At 36.2% G+C, this 27,644-nt stretch overlaps 1 protein-coding gene across 5 annotated transcripts; it reads left to right on the top strand.

Moving 5' to 3' along the window:
* Positions 1–546: 546 nt before the first annotated feature.
* Positions 547–27,644, top strand: LOC106086684 (cyclin-dependent kinase 4). Of its 5 annotated transcripts, none has more exons than XM_013251449.2 (7): positions 547–728; positions 3,163–3,515; positions 10,112–10,277; positions 21,904–22,039; positions 22,105–22,433; positions 24,070–24,205; positions 27,413–27,644. In XM_013251449.2, the coding sequence occupies exons 2-7, from the start codon at positions 3,404–3,406 to the stop codon at positions 27,494–27,496; spliced, it is 963 nt and encodes a 320-aa protein (XP_013106903.1). In that variant the 5' UTR covers positions 547–728; positions 3,163–3,403; the 3' UTR covers positions 27,497–27,644. The 5 variants fall into 5 exon arrangements, with proteins under 5 accessions (XP_013106903.1, XP_013106902.1, XP_013106908.1 ...); XM_013251448.2 differs by having other exon boundaries at positions 3,137–3,515; XM_013251454.2 differs by lacking the exon at positions 27,413–27,644 and adding an exon at positions 24,319–24,486 and having other exon boundaries at positions 3,137–3,515.

Below are 27,644 nucleotides of genomic sequence, written 5' to 3'. Positions count from 1 at the left end.
CAACAATCAACCATATGATGAAAAATTAACCATGAAGAGGAAAAGAGGTGAATTCGTTTCTCCAAAGGAATGACATGGAATTTCTGTGGGGCGTTGTGTTGTCTTGCATAAAGCGAATATTGTTTAGGGTAAACAGGGGAAGTTTAATTTATTTTTGAAGGGGACAAAAATCCCCCTTTCAGCTTCGGGGTATGTTGAAATCTCAGTCAACAATGACAACAAGGTAAAATTGTGTTTAATGTGCCAATTTGTTTTAAGGGGGACATACGATCGTCGCCATGTGGTGCCAAGCATTATGTGAATGGTGTGGTATATACAGTCCCATGACATAGGATTTGTTTGTATGTATGTATGAACTTTTTTGCTTTCACTTTGCATTTTGTTTTTGTGTCTTTACTATGTATTTACTTTGCTTTTTCAAACGAACATGAGTGAAATAGGGAGAGTGCAAAAGAGAGTGATTCGACGAGCTATCTGTGAGTGAGCTTGTCGTTTGAGGGTTTTGTGACACTTGAGTTATTTCTGGCATTTCCTTTCAGTGTTTCGAGCCGACGCGATAAATTCCTCCACACCATAGTCTAGAACTTTTGGAAACAAAAAAGAATTATAGAATCGTTTTAGGTTTTAATTGTTCCTAAAACTCATTATTTCACCAGGTTAATAAATGTGTTAAGACTTCTGCTTGTCAAATCAAACAAAGTGGCGTGGAAGCGTATGTGTGTGCTTTGGTAATTTAAAAAAATAATTTACAAAATTTTAATGGATTTTTTGCCTCAACATGGCAAGACACACGAAAAATATATAAAAAGTGCAAATGAATCGAGAACACGAAACGAGTGGAAAAAATGAACGCGTCGGTCTCATCGGCTTTTTGATGGTTTTTGTTTTTTTGTTTAGTAGAGTATATACATTTCGTCGTTGACTTAGTATGTGTATCTGTGGCTGTTTGGAAGAATAACAGCAGCAATAATCCAATTATTTATTTAATTTTTATATCACATTTATGAATAATACCTATTATACTGTTTGTTTGTCACTCAAAACTTGTCAAATATAGACAGCATCTTCATAAGCAACTTTAGCATGGAACAAAAAAAAATTGTCAAATAAAATGATCCTATTACTCATGAATGCAAGTAACTTGTCTGTATCGCTTGCATTAACAGGTTTTTTATATTTGTTGTACTCACACTCGACCTCTCTCCTACTCCTCTTCACCTAACCATTTTTAACAGTTAAACACTTGTGAACAAACATTGAACAATTATTCCAGAAATAGAAGAAAAACCCCAATCAAACACATTCATATTCGTACAAGCGCCGATAAACAACAAAACTGAAAACACGGTAAAACGTGTTTCATTCATATACAGTTGGTTATCAGTTGCTCTGCTCTTCTTTCTCTCTTGAATGTTCTCACCGACTTGGTGAATGCGCTGTGTTTGTGTGCCTGTGCTCATTCAAATAGGCGATGTTGAACTTTACAAAGCACAAATACTGTATGGCTGGCTGCAAGCAAGCACCCCCCACACATGTATGATGACGCTCGAAAGCATAACCATGTCTAGTAAACGCCGATACATATGCAAATTTTGAAAATGTAATTTGAGGACGGTTTTGCTTTTAAGGGAAAACAGTAAAAATAGTTGGTTAATTAATTAAAGAGAACTGTCCGTTGGCTCGCAGTTGTATTACACAATGGGACAAAACACAAACAGAAAAAGCAAATACATAAGTATTTACTTTTAGCAGAGCAGCTACATATAAGTTGCGTTGAATTTCGTTTGAGCAACGCAACGTGAGTGGGATATTATCAAACTATTTTTCACTATTTGTCGAGAGCAAACACTAGAGTATTTAATACTCATATCCACAACATCATAATCATTAAAAGAGCATTCACCTTTGGAGAACTTTTCCCCCTCGCACAAACCCATTCGATCACACCAAAAGGCCTTCACGCAATTAGCAAAACGTCATAATGACAGTCGTCGTAGAAACTGATACTCAAACTAAAGTGTTTGATCTACGTACATACCTATACATAGCATAAATATCTATGTAGGTATTAATGTTTTATATTTTCGTTTTCAACACTTTTGCAATTATTTCATGTTAATTACAGGGCGGTATGCACCTCTAACGAAATTTTCGTTGCCATAAGAAATGCTCTAACACAATTTACGGTTTGCTTTGTTTAAGGCCCAGTATGCATCTCAAGTGAAATTTTGGTGATAAAGTAACCAAACGAATGCATATTTTTTTCAACATATGTTTGCTACCGAAAAGTTCGCTTGAGGTGCATACAAGGCCTAAGAGTTCCTCTTTTCATGCGGAAATCTATTAAACCCCATACAAAAAGTACTTATGAGCACTTAAAAACAATCCCAGTGTAATTTGAATGTAAGATTGTGTTAGTACAAAAAAATTTATATAATAATGTTTAAAAAAAGAATGATATTTTGTTAAAAGTTTTTCGTTACTTTCTAAAAGCTGAACAGAATACCCTGCTTAAAATTGAAAAGTAGTTTTGATTTTCGCAAGCGCATCGTAGGTAGTTGCCACATAATTATTCATTGATCTAGAATCGGATATAACACAATTTCCTGCCATTAACGTTGCAATGTTATCATTGAGATTTTTGTTGCATTTCAAAAAAGTAATCGCGAAAAACAGTTTTTCAGCCTTGAAAAACGAACGTAGTAGCATCCTTTATATGATTCTTTTTGTTGCATGGATCTAATTGTGAGTGCTTGAATGACTCATAACGGGCTTTCTTTTGCTGTTTATTTTTTTTTTTTTGTTGGTGCTACTCGAATTTTATAAATTCTTTTCTTTCCTGCGCTTCGTAACACTCCCAATTACCTGCCTTCAGTATTGGCGATCTTCCCCAAATAATAGAAAACCTAACAAAGTATGGTTTTAAGGTATGTTTCCGACTGTCAGTCTTCATTGTTGCCTTCCCACAAACACATACTACATATACACACACAAACGTCTGCGGTGATATTGCTACAGATCATTGATCTTAGTCTTCACACAAGAAGGTTAACAAATGAAATGTTTGGAAATAAGTGAAAAAGAATACAACAATTAAGTAATAAAATAACACCACTAATGTTAATGTTATTTTAAGTGTAAATTGCCAATGAATGTCTAAAGGTAGTTATGTCAGAACGAATACAACAATACTAACATGCTTGCAAAGTAAAAAAAAGCAAATCAAAACCAATCTCAAAAACAACATGCAATAAAAAGATTAAAAAGGCAGGCAACAACAATAGAATTGCAAAGAAAGTAAGAAAACAATACAATATCAACACGATTACCAGGAACAACACAATTTAAGGGAAAATAACGTTCAAGTGAGTTTAGTCAACGAAAAACCTGTTTGACGGGTAAAATGGCCTCGAAGCATCATCATATTAAAGCGCAGCATCAACCGCAACCTCAACAACAGACGTTTGGTGAAGGTGATCCTTTCAACTATGAGGAGCTCAATGTCATTGGAACAGGTGAGTAAAGATTCATTATTTTCAGAAAAATCATCGGTAATAATCCTCCTACCAGTGCTGGCGATATTTATTAGGTTATCAGCTATGTACAACTTCACTATTTGTTGTAGTAGCCACATTAGCTTGCGGAGGTAGCGATCCTCGTCAAGCTCAGGCTTATTCCGGTCAACAGCCATTGGTTATATAAAGGCCCCAAAATCTCGCATTGTCATATCGAGTCCATAGGCACTCAGTATGTAAACAACAGACGGTAGTCCGCGTCCTTCCACATAGACACTGCTCGATGCCGCTGATTGTCCGTGACCGCAATTGCAGCTACTCTGTATGGAGCATTCCACTATCCGCGACCAGTGCACGCGCCCGATAGCTTTTAGCTGAGATTCTCATGATAACGATGAACACCACATAGATCGGAGTTCACAGTTCTAGCCTGTGTCGTGCTCATAGTAAAAACGGGGTGGTGTCTCTCTAAATGCTCGTAATTTACTTGTATTTAATATGTTAAAACGGGTGAAGTTCGGCCGGGCCAAAGTGTGGGTAATTGCTATGATGGTCTCAAGATATACAGAGGGATACGTTTTAATCACTTAACAAATTTCAGCTAAATCGTACAAAAATTCGATGATATAGGTAGATGCCACATCTAAATATTTTGTCCCTATCTGGGTGTCGATTACGGCACGCCTTTCGGAGTCGGACGTCCCTTCTCATTGGCCCTCCATTTGAATCGGACAGCATTCATTGATATTTGAGAAGTTTGCCCCTGTTCCTTAATGGAAAGTTCGTGGGCACATTTGCATTTACAGGAGGAGATTTAATGCTCTATTATTGTTGTAGTTGCAGTGTGTTGTGTTTTATCTTACGCCTGCTTGGTTGTATTGAATATCCCAATACAGAATCTCAGCGTCTGAGATGGGATGCGTCCGTCCAGAACGACCTGGGTCTAAATCAAGGTCAATAAATCTATATTACACAGTAATAAACGTGAGATCAAACTTAGAACTAATTAATCATAAGTTTAAATAAAAGAAATAGGAACTTTAGATGGTCCTCAGTCATAAAAAATTTGTTATAAATAATATTAAAAAAGAAATTGAGGTTCAGTTAGCAGTAATACATTTTAAAGCAAAAGTTTTTGTATAAAAGCTACTAATCAGACAGGATTCATTCATAGAAGGTTAGGCCACTTGCGAAAACATAAAGTGGATAGGCCACATAAACATCATTAAGGATGTCAAATCTGCTGATTGAAATTGTCGACAAATAGAAGAAAACGTAAACAAAGAATGAATGAATTGAAAGAATGATTGAAGCCACGGCAAATGTGTGCGGTGATGGCATGCAAAGCAGTAGTTGGGCTGTGCAGTCTTCAAAATATGTGCTCAGTTGGCATGAGACAGTTGTAAGTAACACGACTCTAGGAAGATACAGATTCTTCAGCATCAGTGTAGAGCTTCCGTCGGGGCCTAACGCCTTGGATGACTTGGCGCCACGGAAGACATTCGTAACTTCTTCATCCGCGGCAAATTGTGATGGCTGTCCCTCGGCTCGGAGACCATGGATACGACGAATGGCTCCGCTTTTTGCCTTGTCACTCTTCGGGTTAGGCAGAGAAACGTCGCCAAATGTGGCTGAGGTTCTGTCATCTCTTTTCCTCTGTAGTTGGCACATACTTTCATTTGGCAATGAAGAATGTGTGTTCCTCTAGCCAGATCGTGCGAACGAGCTAATGCGCTCGCCTTACCAGCGTGTCACCTCCGATTTAAAATAATGCAGCTTGTCACCCATCGGCTACTGTTGCATTGTTGTTTTTCAGCTTCGTGAACCTCGGAACATGTTCCCTGGTTTCCCCATCGTCACTAACCATCAATTAACCACACTACATTAAATTCGAAACTACAGATGTTGCAACCAGGACTACGGTGCCTAGCCCTTTACTTCGACCACAAGTGAAAGTCTAAGTCGGAGTATTAAGCCGTAGTGGAAGAGCGGTTCGGTGTCAGGACAAGCGTGCTCTACTCCGAACCAAACCCCGACTCCGGCTCAATAGTCCGACTTCGAATCCGGTCGACCGCACAGCCCTGGTTTTAACGACGGCTTACTTATTATTATCAAGCTTAGTACGGACCTGTGCCACTACCATTCAAATTGGTGTAATGGTTGAGAGAAGTCTGCATCTCTATTATGCTCGTTTTATGAATATTGATTATGATCATGAGCATTTTTAATGCGAATCAATACATCCTTCATTTAATGTTGTGTTGAATTGTCGTCACAGTCTGGTTCTTGTTTTTTTTTTTTTTGACCGTTACTCTTTCATTCGTATAACGTCAATGCAGCAAAAGCTTTAATTATTCATTCATATGTGAATTTTCGTCAAGTGTTTCTTTCAGAGGTATGAAGAAGAAAATATAAATGCATTAGCATTTAGTATCTCAAGAAACGGCTGGATAATATATAAATGTGGGACGCAAATTTTTCTCATACATACATATATAGCTTCACAAAAATCTTAGTTCAAAATCTATTTTTTAATATGACTTAGTTCTGAATACAAAGTATCTATTAATTTGTAAATGAAATTTTGCCCAAAGATTTAAACATTAAGACAATTGGCTTTGATACAGCAACTTTCTTCAATAGATATGTACATTTTTACCTGAACAAGAGAGTGTGCCTAGGAAATGGAGAGTAACATTTTTCAAAGATGTTTTCAACAGTGGTTATCTCCTCCTAGTGCTGGCGAGACTTGTGAGTTATTAACCTTAGAAACCCGTCGTGTAAACATCTCTACTAACTGGTTCGCTCTGCGACAAACTGTTCGGACTCAGAAACAAATGGAGGTCCCACAGCATCAAAAATCTATCCCCAACGAAACTACCTTGATTGACAAATGCCATAACTTCAGTTGTGTCAAAGTGGTTTAAGAAATAAACTTTGTTTTACAACTTATCTTCTTCAAATTTGTTTTATATTTGTAGCTTCATCATTATAACACTGTTTTGTTGATTATGTCTGGAATATCGGGTCAAATAAAACATAGTTTTAATTTAAGAAAAAAATCACAGCTGTGTTTTCAAGCATTTGGCATTTAGAATTATTGCAAAATCAAAACAATAATGAAAAAATTGTACTCAGCTGTTCGAATGACCCCACCTTATAAATGCATCCGGTCATTGAGTTTAAACTTGTATTGGACAGCAATCATTGATATGAGAGAAGTATACCCGCTATTGCTTAGAGGAATGTTCATAGACAAATTTACGTTTTTTTGGGAGTCGATGGTCGCGAAGATTATCTCCGAACCAATCTCTGACCGTCGCACAGTGGCGTGGACAGAGGAAACATTTGGTAAATATCACAATTTTTGTGTGCGCCTACGAAAGAACATATATAATGCTCTCCCACGATTTCAGATATGACCGTTCAAATTTGACCTGCTTTTGATTTTCTAAAAAAACAATTTTTAAGTAATTTGCCCGATTGCCAGTGCAAAATCTCAACAACTATTGTAGATGAGAGATGGTAATTTTTATTTTTTCTATTCATGGATATACCTAATAACTCTTTTAAAGGAAAAAAATTTAGAAAAGGCATGGTCCATGAATTGTATGGAGGGAACGAACAAAGATATCTACACGAAACTTGACATAGCAAAAGTTTAGATTGGTTCCAATAAGTATGGAGTATGTATTTAGAGGCCCTAGTAGGTCCAGTGGCTGACATGGGTGCCACCTGACGTGCTGCTAAGTAAGCATTTATTGGCCGATCGTCATGATTCTTTCTTACAAAAGATAGAGCTCGTAAAATGCTACAATAAAATACCAACATATCTGGAATATATCTAACGGTTTATGAGATATTGGAGTTACATTTTTTTTTTTTGAAAATTTTTGTCAAGCTATCGTGAGTATTTTTGAAATTGTATGATTATTTCTTAACCGATTGCAATCCGAATACACCGTTAGAAAGATTTTGTATAGATTGTCCTTTTCTAAAAAAATAATTACAATATGTGAATATAATATAAAAAAAAAATTTTTTTAATGTTTTGATTTAGGGAATTTTGATCTTTAGTTTTAGATTGGTTCCTTTTTAGTCTTTAAAAAGGAACCAATCTAAAATTTGCAAAAATAATTTTTTTACTCCTCTAAGTTACCATTTTTCCACAAATTTTGACTTTGATGAGCTGCAAATAAGCAGCTTCTAGGCGTAACATTCATTTAAAATGCTGAACACCTATGTATCATATTAAATCATTCAATTATCTTACTTACTTTACTTTAGTTGGCTATGACAGAATATTTGTTCCACTAGCCGAACTTAGAATAGCATTCCAAGCGCCTCGATCTTTTGCACTCATTCTAAAATCTATGACACCAAGTTTCGAGGTGTCTCCTACCACTTGATCTTTTCATCGGGCTTTTGCTTCCCGGTTTGCGTGTATTTAATTGATTCAAAATCTATAATTTTTGCACAAAAAACTCAAACGACACCACTGTGCGTCGTAATTGGAGAATTGAGAACTAAAGTCAATGATATAATTGGACCTTATCACCCCTTCTTCTTTTATTCGCTTCGAATATAAACGATCAGCTATAATATCACATTACAAAAACAATTTTTTTATTTCAATTATTACTATGGTTTTCGCGGCGTTGAGTAAGGTTCAGTCTTGATCCAGCAGGTTTCCTTTCTGCCTCTGCTGGGTTTTCCTTTCTGCCTCTGCTGGGTTTTCCTCCAATCTTTCCTCCAACAATTGTATGTATGAATCGGTATTTATCCTTTCTTATTATATGCCCTAGATATGCAATTTTCCGAGTTTTGATTTTTTAATTAATTGTCGGTCTAGACCTTATCAGTGTAGCTGTAACTGGTAAATCCATTATTGACAATCCATTTTTAGCGGCAGCCCAAAGGGAGCAGTAACTGCAACCTGTCGTGTTAATAGTAAAACGCTCATGGAGTCAAAAAAAAAATTTTTGAATCTATCCCGGTAGTATTAGTGTCTTGGATAGTGTAGTTTTTGTCTATCTATGTCTATATTCAAGGTATCTTGATAACCAATATTATTCTTCGTCTTGTTTCGAAACTTTTCCAAAAATATATAAATATATATGCAACTTTCCGTATTTGCGCCGGTTTACAAGAATTTTAGAGAGTTGTTTCTGGCAGTAAATAGCCAGAACAAACATAACTGACTCTTCTTCATGTGACAGAACCATAATATCGATAATGTCGGTATAAGCGAGCAGCATGTGTTCTTTTGTGAATAGTATGCCTATTCACACCTGCTTTCCGTATAATCTTCTTCGCACGATAACCAAAGGCATTGAACGGTTCGGAGAGATTCGCTCAAGTCGTAGCAAATTTTCAGTGATACCAAACTTTGTCATGGCTTGAAATACCTTACCTTCGAACGTATAGAAATGTTCGAGGCGGCTTTGTAGTCGACGAAGTACTCGAAAGAATCTTAAATAGTTAAATGGCATAGTTCAGAGGTTCTAAAATATATGCAGTATGCGTTCTTCTAACCAGATCGCGTAATCGAGGTGATGCATATGCCCCTTCTGCTTGTCGCCTCCGTTCATAAATAGTTCAGCTGGCAATCCATTGGCTCCTTCTGCATTCATGCTCTTCAGCCGGGTTACTGCTATGTAGAGCTCATTCTGACTAGTCTTTAGCTGTCAATATCAAATACATGTTCCAAAGCCATCAGTTCGATGCTCAATTTTTTGGTAGAATTGACTGGATATCTCGATTCGCCCACAGTCTCATTTTTCCATTTGAGATCAGTGTTTGGAAAATTTGAGAACAAAGTGATTTGCAAAATATTTGGATCAATCTGCGAGCTATATGTGGACATTGACATATTTGAGCTACTTGGCTATGTAAAAATGGAAGAAAAACCAGCAGCCAAGAAGAAATTTGGAATCAACCGATGCTTTTCGAAACTGGAACAGTGGAAAAGGCGGAAAAAGGTATATATCTCGTGGTTTGTGTTCGAAATTGAATGAAAGACTCAGAAAGCCGATGACATTTACTTCGCTCGGACATAAAATCAAAAATGTTGTCCTTGCCCCCTCAATTAAAAGTAATCGTATGAAAAAGAACCAACAACTGATTAACGGGTTTACTAATCCTGAAAAAAGCCATAACATCGCTCTTCATACATACGATTTGTATTCGTGCTAGTAGTCGATTAGGTGTTAAAATATGTATGTATGTGCACTTATTTGTTGACATTGACCTCTTTTTGTTATTGTTTATTTCTTTTTTATTTACGATTTCTTTCGTATGCATGCATATATTGAAATAATTTCGTTTATATTTTTCTTTTTCATGTCTTCCCACCTCATTGACTGACGCGATTACCTTTAATCATCAAAACAAACGACGCCCCGTTCAATGCCATCATGCTTACGATGTCCCGGGTTTATTATTGTTTATAATGGAAATATTTGTTTATGTTTTGATGGGGGTCCATTACCCCACACAACACCATAAACTTCTTCCAACATCACACAATTGTGCTGCACCACCTCTAACGGACGAACACCTGTTTTGTGGGCTATCGGCAATGGCTCGTATAACAGGTGCGTATGGCACAGTTTACAGAGCGCGAGATAATCTTACCGGAAGAATAGTGGCTATTAAAAAAGTGCGCATACCATTAACCGATAATGGAGTGCCAATGTCAACATTGCGTGAAATTGCCCTTCTCAAACAGTTGAATGCTTCCGATCATCCGAATATTGTCAAGTGAGTAGAAACAAAGAAAGAAAATAACAAAAATAAAATCCATCTATCCACCCATCTACATATATGTTCCGAATGCTCTTGAAGTCTTTTCAAATCAAAATCAAAACACAATCTAAAAATGATTTCAGGAATTTCTAGTCGGGCATAATATACATATGTATGTTCATGCATACAATGTGTGAATAAAATCAACTTATTTCAAAAGTTGGTTAGCAACAAAAGTTTAAAAAAATTTTTGCTCAAAAATACCGCAAGCATTTTAAAAAATGTTGGGGTGTTATATGGGTATAGGTCTAAACACATTTTTTTTACGAGTATTGCTGTTGTTGTTGCAGCAGTGTGTTGTATATTGAGGCGGCAGCCCTTGCCGATGAAGGACTTCATCGGATCAATCCGTTACTTACAAACCGGCTGCCATGGGATTCGTTATGTGTTGTAAAATGTATATGCAGTTAATGAACCCGATTTCTTAATTTAATATATAGAACAACAGGATAGTTGCTCGAAGTGTTACCTATTCAAATGAACTCTTTTTTTTGAGTGAGTTGTGATTGAATGATGACAAAAAATGTGTGAAAGTTATTTGATCGATATGATCATCTTTTGCCTTGAATATTACTCTTAGTCGGTTAAAAACGAGTTGAAATCTGCACGAATGTAATCTGAAATTTCTGTAATTTCGAGTCTAGCTGTTTTTGCTTTGATGTAAGATCGTGTGCCTTTTGGATCCTGTAAGGCTTTAACTTGATCTTGTTTTTCAAGCTTTTATTGTCCGATTTCGCAGAAATTTGGTAAAGCGAGTTGTGTTAGGCTCCTCGACATCCCTGTTCAATATGGTCCAGATCGGTACAGAACTGGATATAGCTGCCATATATACCGTTTTAGGGTTTTAGATCCATAAAATGTGAATTTTTTAACCAATTTTGAACCGAAATTAGGCGCAATGAGTTGCGTAAGGAACCGCGACATTCATAGCAAGTATGGTCAATATCAGGCTATATTTGAATATAGCCGCCATAGGTACCGATTTCCCGATTTAAGTTCTTGAGACAATAAAAGCACGTTTATTACTTCATTTCGCTGAAATTTAACACATTAAGTCTCTTTCACGGGAAATTTTTAGGGCTTTAGGCGGTTGATTGCAACTACGGCGGGGAGTGAAGATTCGAACTCGTAAAGCTATTTCAGATGTTGTTGCAGCTTGGCAGCGCTACCAGTATCATAATAACCACGGTTTCCAGATTTTTTTTGAGAGAGATCCTGCAAATTGCAAGAAAACTTTGCCAAAAAAATCCCCAATTAAAATGTTTTTCCCTAAGAAAATCCCCTAAAGGAAAAATATTATTGATTATTGCTGATTATGATTTCAGCCAATAGCAATTGCGGCTTACGGGTGCTATATCAAGTTATAAACCGATGCCACTGATAGTGGTAGGTGTAACAAGTTATTTTAGTATTTTGGATGCCGCGATCTTAGCCAACCTTAAAGTGTTGTAAACATTTCCAACTTTAGAGCGATGGACTAAAGCCTATGCCACCATTCAAATATAACATACCAACGCACGGCCCTTGAAGCCGTCACAACTAATATACATTGAAAAGTCATCTTACCAAAGACGAAACGCGTCCCATAGTGGTTGGTGTGTGTTGCTATCTTTGGCCTTCCTTTTCCATTTGCATCTCCAATCATTGAGCTCGTCTCGAAAGAGAAACAAACAAAAATTGTAAAATTTAATGATCTTCGCCTTAGCAGGCAAAAAACTTAACATCTATTAATTAAAAAAAGCAACCACGAAAAAAATTAGCGAAAAACGAACATAGTCCTCGGGTGAACAACTTTCTAGCAATGCATCTAATATACAGTTAGTTAAAAAAACGCGTTTACTTTTTCCATTTTAATAAATTTCTTTTTAATATTTTGCCGCTTTTTTCCAAACATCAACAAATTTTGTCTTCTTCTATTCAAAGAATTTTTTCTTTAATGATAGCCGCTGATTTTGAGTGAGACATTCTGCACCACAGACTTGGCATGGTGTAAGAAAAGCAACATTTTCCCTCTCTCTGTAGGCAACACCGCTACAAACGAACACTACACCCGGTGGTGGGTTTAAATTTTTTTGGACAAACGAACATAACATTTCGATTTCAGTGCCCTTTTTTGTATAATCGAAATCACCATAAGATAAATGTTCCAGTAAACAAAAAAAAAAATTATCACGAACATTTTTTCAATTAAAAATGTAATTGAAAATACAAAGGGGTCCAATAAAAAATTAAATGGATCAATTATTTTTTTAATTTAATTCGGATTTTTAATTGATTGGTGATTGAAATTTTTGTCATTTTCAATTAAAAAATTAATTGGTTCAATCATTTTTAATTGAATCTGAACATTTTTCAATTACAATCGAGACTGCAATTTTTGTTATTTGCAATCAAAAAAAATAATTGATTCAACCAGTTTATAATTGAATCTAAATTTTTTTGTAATTACAAACGTGATTTAAATTTTGCAAATTTTCAATTAAAAATTTATTGATTTATCAAATTTTTTAATTGCATTTTAAAAAATTTTAAATATAAAATGTGTAAAATATTTTCTTTTTTAATTATACAATAAGTTCATTTAATCAATTTTAATTGAATCAGATTTTATTTTTTTTTTTGAAAATCTAGCCGTCTGATAAAAACTTTCCATATATATGGAATATAAAAATCCCAAATAAACAGTCTTTCGATTTTATTATTAAATTTCTGTGATCAAAATATGCATATTATTGGCATAACTGATTCTTTAGCATCGACCGAATTATAACATATTCTAGGTAAATGTTTTTCAGTTGGGGTTATTTCTCCAATACATGTAATTATTAATGAACTGTAATAAAAATATATTAATTACTGTTCGTTTATGACGGTAGCTTGACCTATAGCTGCTTCGTGACTCTTGTTTGCACTATAATTCTTTTAATAATGAGTCATTTTGCAGAATAATTCAGTAAAATTTGAACTTTTCTAAAAGTTTTTTCTTCAGATATCAAAATTTTTTATCCAACGACGAGTGTTCCCAATAAAAAGTTTTTCAAGGTCACTTTTAAAAGAGTATAACAACATTATTTAACGAAAATAACACAAGAGATGGTCTTTTTTGATTTCGATTAAAAATAGTGAAATTTCAACGATGTTTTCGTAATTTTTTGTTCACTGCTGTTATTTTGACTATCTTAATATAGAGACTTAAAAAAGGCGTAATAACTGCAAAACGTGCAACAATTTTATCGCTTATTAAGTTTTGTTCTGACGTATAATAAAGATTAAATAAGGTATCGGATTGCAAGAAAGTCTGTGTTAAGAAACAAAATCAAAAAGTATTTGCATTTTCACAGAATAAATATAGACCTAAATTTGACCGATTTAATGTTTTTTTTTATCACGGCAAGTGATTGATAAACAAGGTATACGTTGAACATATTTTTAATTGTATGAACTAAATTGTTATTTAATAGTAAAAATCAAGATTATATTGTGTTCCCTTTCACAAATATAATGAGTCAAATATATGCCTCGCTTCGATCATATATAGACACAAAGTGTCGTGGCTAGACAAAAAAAAATATTAAGAAAAATAAAAAGTTTGTTGCGTAAAAAAAGGGCAACTTTCAATTAATTGGTTTATTGAGTTGTTAACCAGTTTAATTGGATTTTTGAGCTTATCATAAATAAATTGTCAATCAATAATAAAAATTCCTTTATAGGACCGATTTCAGCAATTTTTGTTAAATTAATGTACAAATTTCTTAATTAAACCTAGTTTTTAATTTTTTCTGTTGCTACACTGTTATTATTTTTACCGCAACTGTACTTATGTAGTTTTCGCATGCGCAGTCAGTCTGCACAATTGCGAGCTGTTTTGTTTGCAATTCAGTACATTCACCGCTGTTTGTACAGCTGCTAGACAAAGATGGTGGAAGTAAGCATATTAACCAAATAATGATATTACTGGACTGAGTTGGACCATTCTGGTACACCTGTCATTTCTTGCTGTCTTCATTGTTGGTACTAAAGGTTGCGTCGTTAACAGCCGTTACGGATTCAACTGCATTAACTTTTTACCAATTAATAGACATTTGAAAGAAAGGGCTGAGAAGAAGAATTGTTTTTCTTTTGTCTTTGTATATTAAAACATTGTGGTTGGAGGGAGCCGAATGGTTTTCGAAGCTGTTATTGTTTGCGGTTGTCTGTTTTATACAGACTAACGAAAAGGTGCATTTGCTTTTAAAATTCACAGTTTTATGGAATTCGTGGTGGCTTAATATTGCCATTGATGGCTTTCCAATCATGAAATATTTTTCTCTATTAAGCTCTGCCATATCTCTGTGTGCTTGCCGCCGACTGTCTTTAGAATACATTTCAGTTTCCAGTTTTTTTTATAACCCTTGTGACTACCACCAGTCCATCAAAGACAGACGGCAAAACGGCGCCGTAAATGCTGATAAGTCATGCTGCAGCGACTTTTTGCTTCTTCATATACTGTGCGCCCTCTTCGTTGGCAAAAACCCAAATTTGCCGAGAAGAACAACGAAGACCACGAACAATTGCAACAAACATTCAGCCATCAGAGTGATTTTGTCTTTGGAAGAAAACACAACATGCAGAGAGTCAAAACACAAATGTGGCTGGCTGTGATTTTGCAGTGTGGCTTTATTATGGGGAAAAAATAGACATACGGCCAAAATTTCGATAAATCATTGGCAGCAGCAAACTCGCTTCGAAATTCTCAATTTTTTGTAGGGGAATATTTGCAAAACTCAACTAAGAACAATGTGGGATATTTCAAAAGAGGAGAAACTGGCAACTGATATAGGAATAGTCTGTGTGGTGATTGAAAAGAAACTGAACCAGATTTTTGTGGTAAAATAAAGGGGTTCTAGAATTAACCAACGAAAGTTTAAATTAAATTAAAATATAACTTTCGGTGTGGTTGGCAACGGAACTAAATGCTTAAGTACCTATTCCTTTCTTAAAAAAAAAAGAATCAAATTTTTTTATTAGACCAAACAAACATCCATACTCAATGACGTTTAAATAAAAACGGAAAAACACTTTGTCAACCTCCCGGAAAGCAATTTTAAAACAAAACAGTTCATAGGACAATTTTTGATAAATTGCTATTCGTACGAAACGTTAACAAATCACTGGAAAATATAATAAGGACGAGTGGACTAAAAGATTTTGAGACTACTTTTGGCTTCAATAAAGACATAAATAACTAAAAAAAAATGTACACTAAGGGTCTAGGGTGCTTCAAAAAGTTAATGAATTTGAATTTAAAATTCAAAAAATTTAAAAACTATAGTACTTTATTAGATAATATTGGTTTTTAAAGAAATATTATCCTATTAAATTTTTTTAACTATGATCTATAGGAATTCCTCAATCAGACACGTTTAATTTGGAAATATATTTAAATAAATCGAAAGTAATTGATTTGGAAATTAGATCTTTGGAGCTTCAAAAAGGTTTGCAATTTTTTTAAACTTGAACTAATACATAGTGTCTGCTACGAGTTCATTTCCTTAAGTCTAATACACCATGAAAATATATCCACGACCACCTGAAAAGGTGGACAACCCAATAAACTCACAAACTCTTCTAACACTCTGTCACTAGTCTCAAAATAACCCACCTAAAAACAGGCACCAGCCAACTTTTCACGAGTTGTCAACTTCTTATTTCATTTTAATCAGCACAAAATTGTGAAAAGTGATATAATTCATTGTAGTCCATAAACAGCAACAATAATTCCATTGTTTATTATTTACTAACAAAAAAAGCCATTAAGACAGAACAGACCGAACCCGCAGTAACAACAAAAATGCGATCATATGAGTTGTCTACTTAAGCAATCAGCTGATTTTAATTCCATAGATGTGTGATGTGTGTGTGTGCATGTTGGGAGTAAATACTCCCCCCTTTCACCATTTGGTTTAGTTTGAACCCGAGAGAGAAGCATTACCCATCATTTTTTTGTTTATTTGTGTCTGGTGTCTGCTACTGTCGCACACATTCACATTCAACCGAGAGATCGCCCTGTCTACTCCTCTCCATACGTCACTTTAAGAAAAAAACACAATGAAGGCCATATTTGTATAAACATTTATTTTTGAGGAGAAATTAACCGATTCACTTTGGGACAAATATTAAAGTGAGAGCTAATAAATAATGCCCCCATAAATTACTCTCGCGAATTTAAACTCACACTCTCTTTCTCTATTTGTTTTTCCCCTTGCTGTTGGTTTTATATCATTGTATTTGTGTGCATCGGAGTTTTCACTCATTGAGAGGCCACGTTGTTTTAATGTTTATAGCGTCCACTTTATAAGAGTGGCGCTAGCAACACCTGGCCATACAAATCAACATTGTTGTATTTTTCTACAGCTACAAGCTTCTGAAAATGCATGGAATGTATACATACTATGGAATATGGAACATACGAAGCCGGATGCCATGACATGTGCACTTTACGGAGCGCCCATTTGAAGTTGATAATAAAAAAAATTATGAACGAAATGTATAACAAAATTTTTTTCATATCTGTGCACATATCTCTAAAATACAAATTTTACAGGAGAGCGAAAAACTCATAAATAGCATACAAAACTTTCCGTTTATAAATTTAAGCAAATATTTTTTACCCCAGGTTTCAAAATTTCAGCACTAAACGTTTAAAAAAAAATTGAAATAAAATGTTTGCTATAACAGCAGTTTTTGTCTGCTGAAAATGAGAAAGCAGACATTATGTTGTTTCAGCTAACATAGAGCTGCTGTATTACCAAACATTTCGGTCATTTAAATCAGTTACAGTTGTATTTTATTTTTCCTTCTAATATCCCCTTCATAAGCAGTTAGCCTTCTGCTCTGAAATTGCAGAACTACTGCTATAATAGCATAACAATTAACTATTAATATTCAGCAGACAGTGTTTGCTATTTTAAAACAAACTTTTTTTATGAGTGCACTCAACCAAACTTGTCATTCAAACAGCAAAAATGTATGCTAAAGCATCAGTTTGTTTCTGCTGATAATGAGAAAGCAGACACTACAGCTGTTTCAGCAAACATGGGGCTGCTGTATTAGCAAAGATTCCCGCCAGCTAAATCAGCAAACAAAATCTGCTGTTTTAAGTACAAAAATCTGCGGAAAAAAAGTTATTGGAATATTACTGTAAAGAAGCTATCTGATACATCCATTTGTATACATTTCCAAATGTGGTTGAGCTCGCTCGCATTTTTTGTTTTTTCTCTACTAATGTGTATATGACTGGCATGGCCTTTTGAATCTAAATTTAAAGAAAAAGATTATGGAAGGTTACATTCAGTTGTGATTAAAAACATCAACTGAGACACACATTTACATTTGTATTCCATTTTCTCTTCTAACATCCCCTACATATTCAAGCAGCAGTCATTTTCAGCAAACGACAAAATTTTCAGCAATAAGCTTGCTGCTCTGAAATGGCAGAACTACTGCTGTAATAGCAAAACTACTGCTACAATAGCAGCAAAATTAACTACTAATAGCCAGCAGACAATGTTTGCTATTTTCTGCAAACTTTTTTCTATGATAGTATGCTTTTAAATTAAAAATATACGCCCAAAATGATCACATGTAAATTAATGTGCAGAAAATTGCGTTAACTATTGTTAAAAAGTGCGAAAAGTTGAAACTGTTTCCTGCAAGGTTAAAAAATTTTAACCCATTTTCGACAGGTGTTGTGTTTTCGCATCAGTGACTTAGCGACCATTTACACGTATGTATTGGATTGCTCTGACTCTACAAAATAATATGGAAATAATAATTTTTTCAAAAAGTTTTCTGTGGTATTTTTATTATATTTTTTCTTAAAAAATGCCAATTTTTTTTTCGAAAAAAATGGAAAACGTTACTCTTTCTTACAACCTTTATGTTTTGATGGAAAAAGAGAAATGTGTCATAATATTTTATTTTTGATATTAAATATAGTGTCTGTCCTCTCTTTTTTTTCCAACTATACTACATAAAAACACCTAGTGTACGTTTTATTTATCAGGGAACCGAAAGCTTCTTACATGTAAAGTTTCAAAGCGATTGCACCACAAGAAGGAAAAGTGGTTTAAAATATGCAAATATAAAACCAACGAAGATTATGTTTTGAAGCCTTCATAAGTTCTTACATTCTTATAGTTTTTGGTGGCAAACTATAAACCACTCATCGAATTTACATTCTACCCTCATATACCTTTAAACTACGCTCCATATTCATATTATCAGGCTACGATCCACTTGAAGTTTTTGATTGGAATTTCAGGGAGCCGTACTGATACTTGGCCTAAAATGTTGATGTCTTCACTTCCAAGTGACTTAAAAATGCTATGATCGGGTTAAAGGTCCGTTTATTAGAATTTTAAGGAGATGTGGGCGCAAAAATACTTGATCTTATATCAGTTCGTACTCTACTCCCAAACCCCTTTTATTTGATACCCAAATTGGCGGCTCTCAAGATACTTGGGATATCAAATTCCTACACTGCTCTCAAATATCTTGAATTTGAACCCCATATTGTCATAATGATGTTACTCGTCCTTTAGCCCTTTTGGGGTTAAGACCTTCGGGAACTTGAATTCATATTTTAGAGTTTAATTCGTCCTATATTTCTTAAACACTCGCTATTGAGTGTTCCCTTATCATGATCGTTAATCTTAGAGACAGGGATAACCCCCAGGCACTGGACTTCATATGTCCATTTCGAGTATATGTACCACAAAATCGTCTTTATATAACACTTTATCTTTAAATAATTTATATAAGAGGCACACAAAAGGACTTTTTTGAATCTTGAAAAACGGGCAACTATTTGGTTTATGTTCTTTTGTCATGTTCTTTCTTTTTGCAATTTTAAAAAGCGGAGACATATTGGATAACTGTGAAACCAGGAATGGTAGAAAAATGAAATTTTTAACAAAAATACCGAAAATTGTCTTATTTCAAGTTGTTTTGTCAAATGTTCACAGATTTACACGTTAGTACTATGATTGCTATATGATTGCCGGCGAAATACTATTTTTTTGAAAAATTATGAATGCATCATTCACAACGTCGTTATCATTATCTACATCTAACTCACTTATTGGCAATTTGTAGTGCTTCTTGACAAATGTAATGGTGCTTAAATTCGACAAAGGTTTGGTTGAAAAGAGGATGCAGATATTAATCTGCCCCATCCCACTATAGACATACACCTAAGCCAGTAATCGGCTGTTGTGCTTTCTAGAAACTAAAAAGTAACCTCAAAAAAAATTTTAAGATAGGAATTCCGTGCTGCTTACAATACCTTAATTGTTTTTCATACCAATCCGCTAAGTTGGTTCATGTCTGGAATCTTATCATCTTCCCTCCTTACTTCCTTTCAGTAATGGCCTCGTCCTCTCACTATCCGGATCACCCCATAGAATTTCGCCGTCCTACCGACTGTTTTGCAGTTCCACAGTGCTACATGTGTTTGTCGGCCAAGCCCTTAAATCGGACTGCGTCGACCCGAAAGGCTTTGGGTTGACGAAGTTTGTCGACGGCAGTTCTCTGGCCTTCACTGCCAAATCGTCTGCCCTTTCATTCCCCCTACTCTGTTATGGCCCGGGACCCAAACGATACGTATTTTGCCATCCTCAGAGAAGGCGTTAATTTCCTTACAATGCAAGACTGTTCTCAATGTAGACCCCCAGGCCCACTCTGTCCCCTAGCTTTGATCCATCCGTGTAAAATGATATTCCAGATGGCAATGCTATGGTTCCATCAGTCCAAGACTGTGCCGCTGGCAGGAGTGCCTCGCACTCGACCTCAAGTGTCGTCTCATCCGATTGGATACCTCTTCCCTTCCTTCCAGGTTTCCTATCGTCACCGCGATGGTATAAGCTGCTCCTATCCTCAATCCAATCGACATGGCGTATGCAAATTTTTGAGCCGAAGGATGATTATTGTTTCGGCAACGATAACGTACTCCGCACACATGTTGCGATAAATTTTTCGATCGTTTATTTGAGGTTTTATGTCCAAAAATTGATTTATTTATTTAGCTGTTGCTACAGCGTTTCTTTTAATATGAGGCACTGCGCGAAATTCTTGCTTCGTATATGAAAAATTTACCGCAACGTGTGATGTGGCTTATTATTTGAGCACAGTATAAATGTGTTTTTGAGACAGCTTGGGAGCAAGGCGTCCAGAAGATGACTGAGCATCTTGCTTATAAAATTAGTGAAGAAGACCCCAGTTGCAATACCCATCTCTAGTTTAAATTCCTCTTTCATATGAATACGTCTTCCATCGTAGTCAAAATACAAACCGCCCCATTAGCCATTAGCTTGAACAATGAGGCGTTTGTGCCGCTTGGTCCGCGATTACTACCAAAATACGAATATTACATTCAGTTTCCAGCCACTGAAAGTGCTCAATAATGAAGTCTTTGAGCGTGGCTTTGTACCCGCTCTTGGTGAAATAGAAGATGATCGTGAACTTTCCTGCTTTTAAAGCATCATTCATCATTCACTATAAATATCAAGACTTTGGTGGCAATTGCGGTTGATCAATTACCTCGACCATCTTCTTCCAACTCCTCGTACAAATGCAGCTAAATGTTGTATGACACTTGGCTCCTCAATGCCATTTTTATCATAAAAGAGCATCGCATAGCGGTCCTTTTGCTTGATTCCGGGCTTCATGTGCTTTATATTTTGGTTTGGCAAGGGAGCTTGAAATTTTCTTCCTCTCTCAATGGCGATGGCAATGTTTAGATCGGGTTGGTTTAGAGATGACATTACGAAATATGCCTACGCCTTGCGATGCGTTTGAAACGTCGAACATATTTTCGCATACATTCTGCAACGCTTTTTTTAATAGCCGGGTTTCTTTTGAAATTCTACAAATTCCGCCAGGGTTTCTTGGGTCTTCTTACGTTTAATCTCCTGGCCAAGATTAGCTTTTTTGCTGTATCTATTAGGTTCTCCAATACTGGTGTTTCTTTTAAGGGGTCTCGATGTGCCTTTAATATAAATAATCATACAACGAGTTGCTCCAAGTGGATTTGTCTGTTTACTGATGCGCCAACATCCATATGTATTGGCTAATTTTCCGCCTCCATAATGATGAAAAGATGGCTGTTTCCCCGCTTTGTTTTCCCCAAGAAAATAGGTGGGAAAAGAAAACTCCTCCAATTGCTTGGGTCCAACCAATTCCTACGCAAAATGGGGACCGCAATAAATATACCATTGCCTCCTTTAGCTCCACACTTCTAATAAACGATTTTGCTTCTCGGTATCTATCGGGAAGAAAAACATGGTGTGGATGATGCTTGTGGAATCACAACCATTAAGTGCGCAAGCCCGAATTCTGGGACCCTTACATTAAATTCGGACATATGAGTGTCCCCATCGCTATGGCCTGTTGGGAAAAGGAACAAACATGGAGAAACAAATTGAGAGTATAAAGGTCTAAACACACCCCATGTTTAATAATGATATACTATCTGTATCTGTATTAAATAAAATCCATTAAAATTGGAAATATTCTACAATCCTTTTTTTAAAATTTATTTTAGACTTTTTGAGGTTTGTCAGTTTCTGGAACGGGAAGGCCAACTGATGGTTTTGTTGGTATTTGAACACTTAGAGCAAGATCTCTCGGATTTAATAGAACGACTGCCTAAATCTGGAATGCCGCCCACTACTATACAAGTAAATGCATGATCCTTTGTGTAGCCTAATATATCTATATTGAAAACTTTGAATTTTCTTTTCAGCGCCTTTCTCGTGAATTGCTTACTGGTGTTGATTTTCTGCATTCTCATCGCATTATTCACCGTGACTTGAAACCACAAAATCTTTTAATATCTTCGCAGGGTCATTTAAAAATAGCCGATTTTGGTTTGGCAAAAACATACGATTTTGAAATGAAACTAACTTCTGTTGTAGTTACCCTGTGGTATAGAGCCCCGGAGGTGTTATTAGCTCAGACATATAATAGCTCAGTGGATATATGGAGTGCAGCGTGTATAATAGCTGAGATGTTTTCGCGTAAAGCATTGTTTCCTGGCACATCGGAGGCGAATCAATTGGATCGGATATTTGAGTAAGTAATATTTGGTCGATAATTGCAAAGTTAAATACTTGTGATACACGATTTAAAGTTTATCTTAAGAATCGTTTACCGATTAAAGTTATTAATGGTAAGTGACCTCTATTTTGTGCCGAGTCCTAACGGCTGCATAGCGATACCATCTCGTAGAGAAGTTATTCTTGCCTGGATACTTCACAAATGTGTCCAGCAATAATAGGGGAATAACCACCACTGACTTACTAAACACTCCGCGGCGGTGGCCTCCCAAAAATATTTCCTTATTTTAAAAATTTATAGAGGTAAAAATACTTACACATTCCGGCAGTATTATAAAAGAAGAAGAATGTCTTTATGTTATTGCCTTAAATTAAAACAAACTGCGGCTCTTACGTAGGTGGAGACACAATACCAGACTTGAACCTACTTAGGAAATTTGTGAGTAGAACGGAATTCCTAAAGACTTTTTCTTGAAGTTACTTTTTGATATTTAAAGCGCACATCAAGCCGATCACTGGGTAAGACCAACCTAACCGTATTAAAACATGGATTCTGCAAGCACGTAAGGAACCTCATTGCATGTATTAACTGACATTTCTGGGTTAGGTTCTAGTGTCAATTAATTGGCGACAGATCAAACTCTCTATTGGCAATCAAATTCTTTACTTACTTACTTTAATTGGCTATGACAGAACATTTGTTCCACTAGCCGAACGTAGAATAGCGTTCCAAGCGCCTAGATCTTCCGCGCTCATTCTAAAATCTCTGACACCAAGTTTCGAAGTGTCTCCCACCACTTAATCTTTCCCACCACCTAGGCAACGCAGCCGTTGTACTTCGATGCGTGTAGCTATGCTATCCTCGTCATGCAGCTCGTGATTCATACATCGTCTATATTCTCCATTAACGCAAACTGGTACATATATTTTACGAAGAATCTTTACCTCAAATACTTAATCTAAATCTAATTCATAATCTAACATTCAAATTTGCCCATGAATTTTTCATCAAGGAAAGCGGGAATACTTCTCATACATCGAATTCATTATCCACGCAATATCAATTCGAGCTCGCTCCTAACTCAGCTACTGGGGCGTTTTCGCCTAACATGAAGAACAAATTTGGAAATTTACCCTACGAACGTACCAGAGAACAGGGTGAAGACTTCTCTCATATAAATTCAAGTTTTGGCTCAATGCTGAGGTAGAGCCTATTTTTAGTTGAGTTGAGGTGGGTCACACAGCGAAACCTCTTTGTAAGAGAGAAAAATATTTTTATGACTCCATAATTTTAACCGAGCGTCATAAACTGGCATGCCAATCTATGCACTGAGATGGTCCATGGTAGTATTATGTCTGACGCCCACAAGGCATGTTCAAAAAATTGTATGTCAGCTGATTGCTTTCCGTAACCTTATTTTAAAGCATAAAGAAGGTTTAAATCTCTGAAACGCCATAAAAACTAAAAACCCCTTTTCGATATCCCCTCGGAAATGCTGTCGACATTTGAGAGTAATTCATTAAGCGTATTCTATATTTTTGAAATAACGAATATTGTGTACATTTATAATTTTTTTACATTTGTTAAAAAATCTAAAAGTATTTCGTCTATTTTTTGTTTGATGTTTTTGTTACGACTCTTCAAATTTTAGATTGACAGGACGTCCCAGTCCACAACAATGGCCAAAAACAATTTCACTTTCCCGAGAACATTTTACAGTCAGACAACCGAAGCAGCCGCGAGACTTGTGCCCAAACCTGTGTGAATATTCAAATGATCTGCTGGCAGTAAGTATTTTATTTCTTATACAAGGATTTGGTCAATAGAAAAGGTGGATTTTAAATTTTCTCGGATTACGGCAATATGACTATCGTTTTTTAATCTTGTCTCTTGTTTTTAGGTAAGTTTGTTGTGAGAGACATAAAAGTTTTGCGTATTCGCTTGTTCGCTGATTTTCTGAAATGAGAAACATTGAATCCAAAAATTTGCACCATATTTTTGTAAAAAATTGTATGAATTGCTCAATACACTTAGAATGCGGAGAATGATGTTTAGTGATTTACTCTAATTCCGAAAATTGTTTAGAAGTGATACAAGCATTTCAAAGAAGGGCGAGAGGATGCATCACGTCCTGGAAGGTCCCTTGCATCATTAACTGACAAAAATATTGAAAAAATAGAGAAATATGTCATAGAGAAATTGAAATTTGAAATCGAGATATTCGTTGAATTATTATTAGAGATGTTACCGAAGATTTTGGCATATCGGTTGTCTCTTGCCATAGATTTATTTTCTTGAGTTTTGCAAATGACGGCATAGGTACATAACTGGCTAAGAACTATGGATATATGGCAGTGATATACACATTAACACATTTACATATGTACATATATTTACAGCCCACACGATTATATTCTTGTGTGTGCAATTTGCATATGGCTAGACAAGGACAAAAGACAACACGCCCAAAGTCAACCCATCCCTGAAGATGGTTTAGAATGTATTCCGCCTTGACGGAACGAGTTAAGCGTAGCAGTTACCCGTGAATATGGACAAGCCACGGCAAGTTTTGCGGACGTGGAAGGTGCATTGCGTAAGTTTTGAGGAAAAGCTTGCACTGCTCATGCAGCAAATTGCCCAAGATATACCAATAAGTGAGGCCGAACTTGTTGAATATATTATCGAAGGCCTGCAGGACAAGACTTCAGCCATCCGCAGTATTTTATTGTGCAACCACGGTAGCTTAATTTAAAAAACAAATATCAAGTTACCAAAAAAAATTTGGAAAGCAGAAAGCACCATGCCGTGACATTCAGTGAAGTCCAACCTTGAAAACATACGGTGCTTCAACTGTTCGGAGCTCGGACAATGCGCAACTAGCTGTACAAAGGAGAGAAGACCAAAGAGGTCTCGTTTAAAATGCGAAAAAGATGTACCATATCAAGGCAAACTATCCATTGAGAGCCGTGGCGGTGGTTTCTAGCCACGAATCAGATTAAAATTATGAATCAGAGTATAATTTTCGGTATATTCTCTCTACGTGATACGGGTAGCCCTTGTGGCTTTATAAAAGGAAAGGTATTCGTGTATTAGAAAGAGCCACCTGTATTAGTGTATTAGATCTAGAGCCATCTAAACCAAATATTCAAAAAAAAAAAGGACTGCTTGTATGATTCTTATTCGGGAGTTAGTGAGAAGACGAGGGGAAAGGTAATGTATTATGCATTTAAGATAATTTGTAGTATTGTCATCGGATGTCACGAGGAGGATATTGACCATAAATTTTGAGTTAGTAGTGGTGATAAGATACCAGATGTGATCGGGGAGAAATATTTTTAGGAGTTTTGCGTCAACCCGGAACATTCCGATTTCAGGGCGTCCATATTGGCGAACTTGGCGACACAAAATGTTGTTCTCCTTGTCAATTGTATTTTGCGGAGAAGCAGGAGGTTGGTAGAATCATTGGGGAGCTGCTGGAAAAGGGGGTTATCCGTCACACCAACTCCGCTTTTGCGTCCCCCGTGGTTTTGACGAGGAATGAGTATTGACTACAGGTGATCGAACAAGATAATATTCCCCTTTTTCCTCCTTATACAAAATGGTATTATGGTTGTCGAAGACGAAAAATCGTTTACATTTTTGGTATCACATAGTCAATTTAGGGCGAAATTGATAGTTCACAATTGGGGACCTCAAGCCGGGATTTTATCAAGTTAGATTGGACTAGGCCCGGCCGATACGGTATAACTATGAGCACCACACAGACTGGAACTTTGAGCTCCGACTTATGTTATCACGGGAAGCTTAGCTGAAAGCGTTATACGGAGTAGCTGCAAATGCGGCCGCGGGCAGTCATCGATTTTCGAGAGGAGAGTCTCAGTGAGGAGGCACGTGGCACTGGCTCTTAATTAAATACTGAGTGTCAATGATAGTCGAGATGACAAGGCGAGTTATTGGAGCCTTCAAATAACCAATGGCCAACATTAGCGTCTGTTCCCAGGTTAGGGGCGGCTGGAGGCGAGCGTCGAATCTTGGAGCGAGCGGCTCGCCACAACGAGGGATACATGTTCAATCCCACAAAACCCATAAGGTTGGGCCGCTGGGCCAGTAACCCGCCCCCGGAAAACTACTAGGAATAGTAAAAACGGACCCCCCCAACGTTGACGACCCACGCAATCGAAAAAGGACCACGATTTGCGGATCTGCACCTGGAATGTTCGCAATCTTTATAGAGAAGGTGCAGTATACGCGTTGGCGGATGTATTAGAGAAATACAAGGCAGATATTACCGCCTTACAGGAAGTGCGATGGACTGGGAATGTCGTCACTACAACACCAAACGGTGACGAACTATACCGCAGCTGCCATAACACAAGGCACGTGACCCGACTAAAGAACAACAACGCAGCAGGAGCCGACATTCATAAAGAACCCCTTCTTGCAACGAATGGAGGAGAACCCACGAATTGCAAGGATATACTAATAAGTGTGTAATAAAACTGCTTCAAGAATTGTGGAAAAACGCTGCCCCAAGCGGGTTTAATATGAAGGGGTATGCTTTGAAAGGCAAATAAGAGATTAGCGGCCAGACAACTAATTCGCGATTCGTTCGCCAATTCATTGGAAACAGCTGATTTCTGTGTTCTGTGACTTGTGATTCGTTCGTCAGCTGGTTTCCTTTTATGAAATTAGCTGTTTTCAATGAATTGACGAATGAATCGCAACTCACTGAACACAGAAAAGCTGTTTCCCCTTATAAAATCAGCTGTTTCCAATGGACATGGAATGGAATCGAGCGACAAAAAGAAAAAAGTTAGTTGTGTAGGTCGATTGGGGATTTAGGGGTTACAACGCAATTTAACTAAGGTTGCGATCCATAATTGTAATTGTATCTTGAGAGAAATTAAATATCACCTTTTCTTCGGAAGATACCTTGTATGAATGTATGTGATGCAACAATATTCAGATCTAATTTTATTTTTTATTTATTACAGCAAATGCTGTCGTATGATTTACGTTTACGACCCTCAGCATTGGCCTGTCTAGAGCATGAATATTTTCAACAAGAACCACTGTAATATTTATACTTTATTGTTTTGTTTATTTATAAATTAATTTAAGCTAAAAGAGTTATAGAAACAAGAACGTAAAAATTAACTGTTAGATATGTCTATAAACGTGTCTAGTTTAGTAGGTAACAGCTCAAAAACAAATAACTTAATACAA

This window comes from Stomoxys calcitrans, chromosome 5, assembly GCF_963082655.1.
Source record: "Stomoxys calcitrans chromosome 5, idStoCalc2.1, whole genome shotgun sequence".
Taxonomy (NCBI): Eukaryota; Metazoa; Arthropoda; class Insecta; order Diptera; family Muscidae; genus Stomoxys; species Stomoxys calcitrans.
This window is presented reverse-complemented; position numbering and strand designations above follow the sequence as displayed.

Excerpts from the sequence above, each read along its gene's own strand:
- LOC106086684 (XM_013251449.2), top strand. The coding sequence starts at position 3,404 with ATGGCCTCGAAGCATCATCATATTAAAGCGCAGCATCAACCGCAACCT. Across the intron at positions 3,516-10,111 it reads GCTCAATGTCATTGGAACAG|GTGCGTATGGCACAGTTTAC; the intron begins GTGAGTAAAGAT and ends CTCGTATAACAG. Across the intron at positions 10,278-21,903 it reads GATCATCCGAATATTGTCAA|ACTTTTTGAGGTTTGTCAGT; the intron begins GTGAGTAGAAAC and ends AATTTATTTTAG.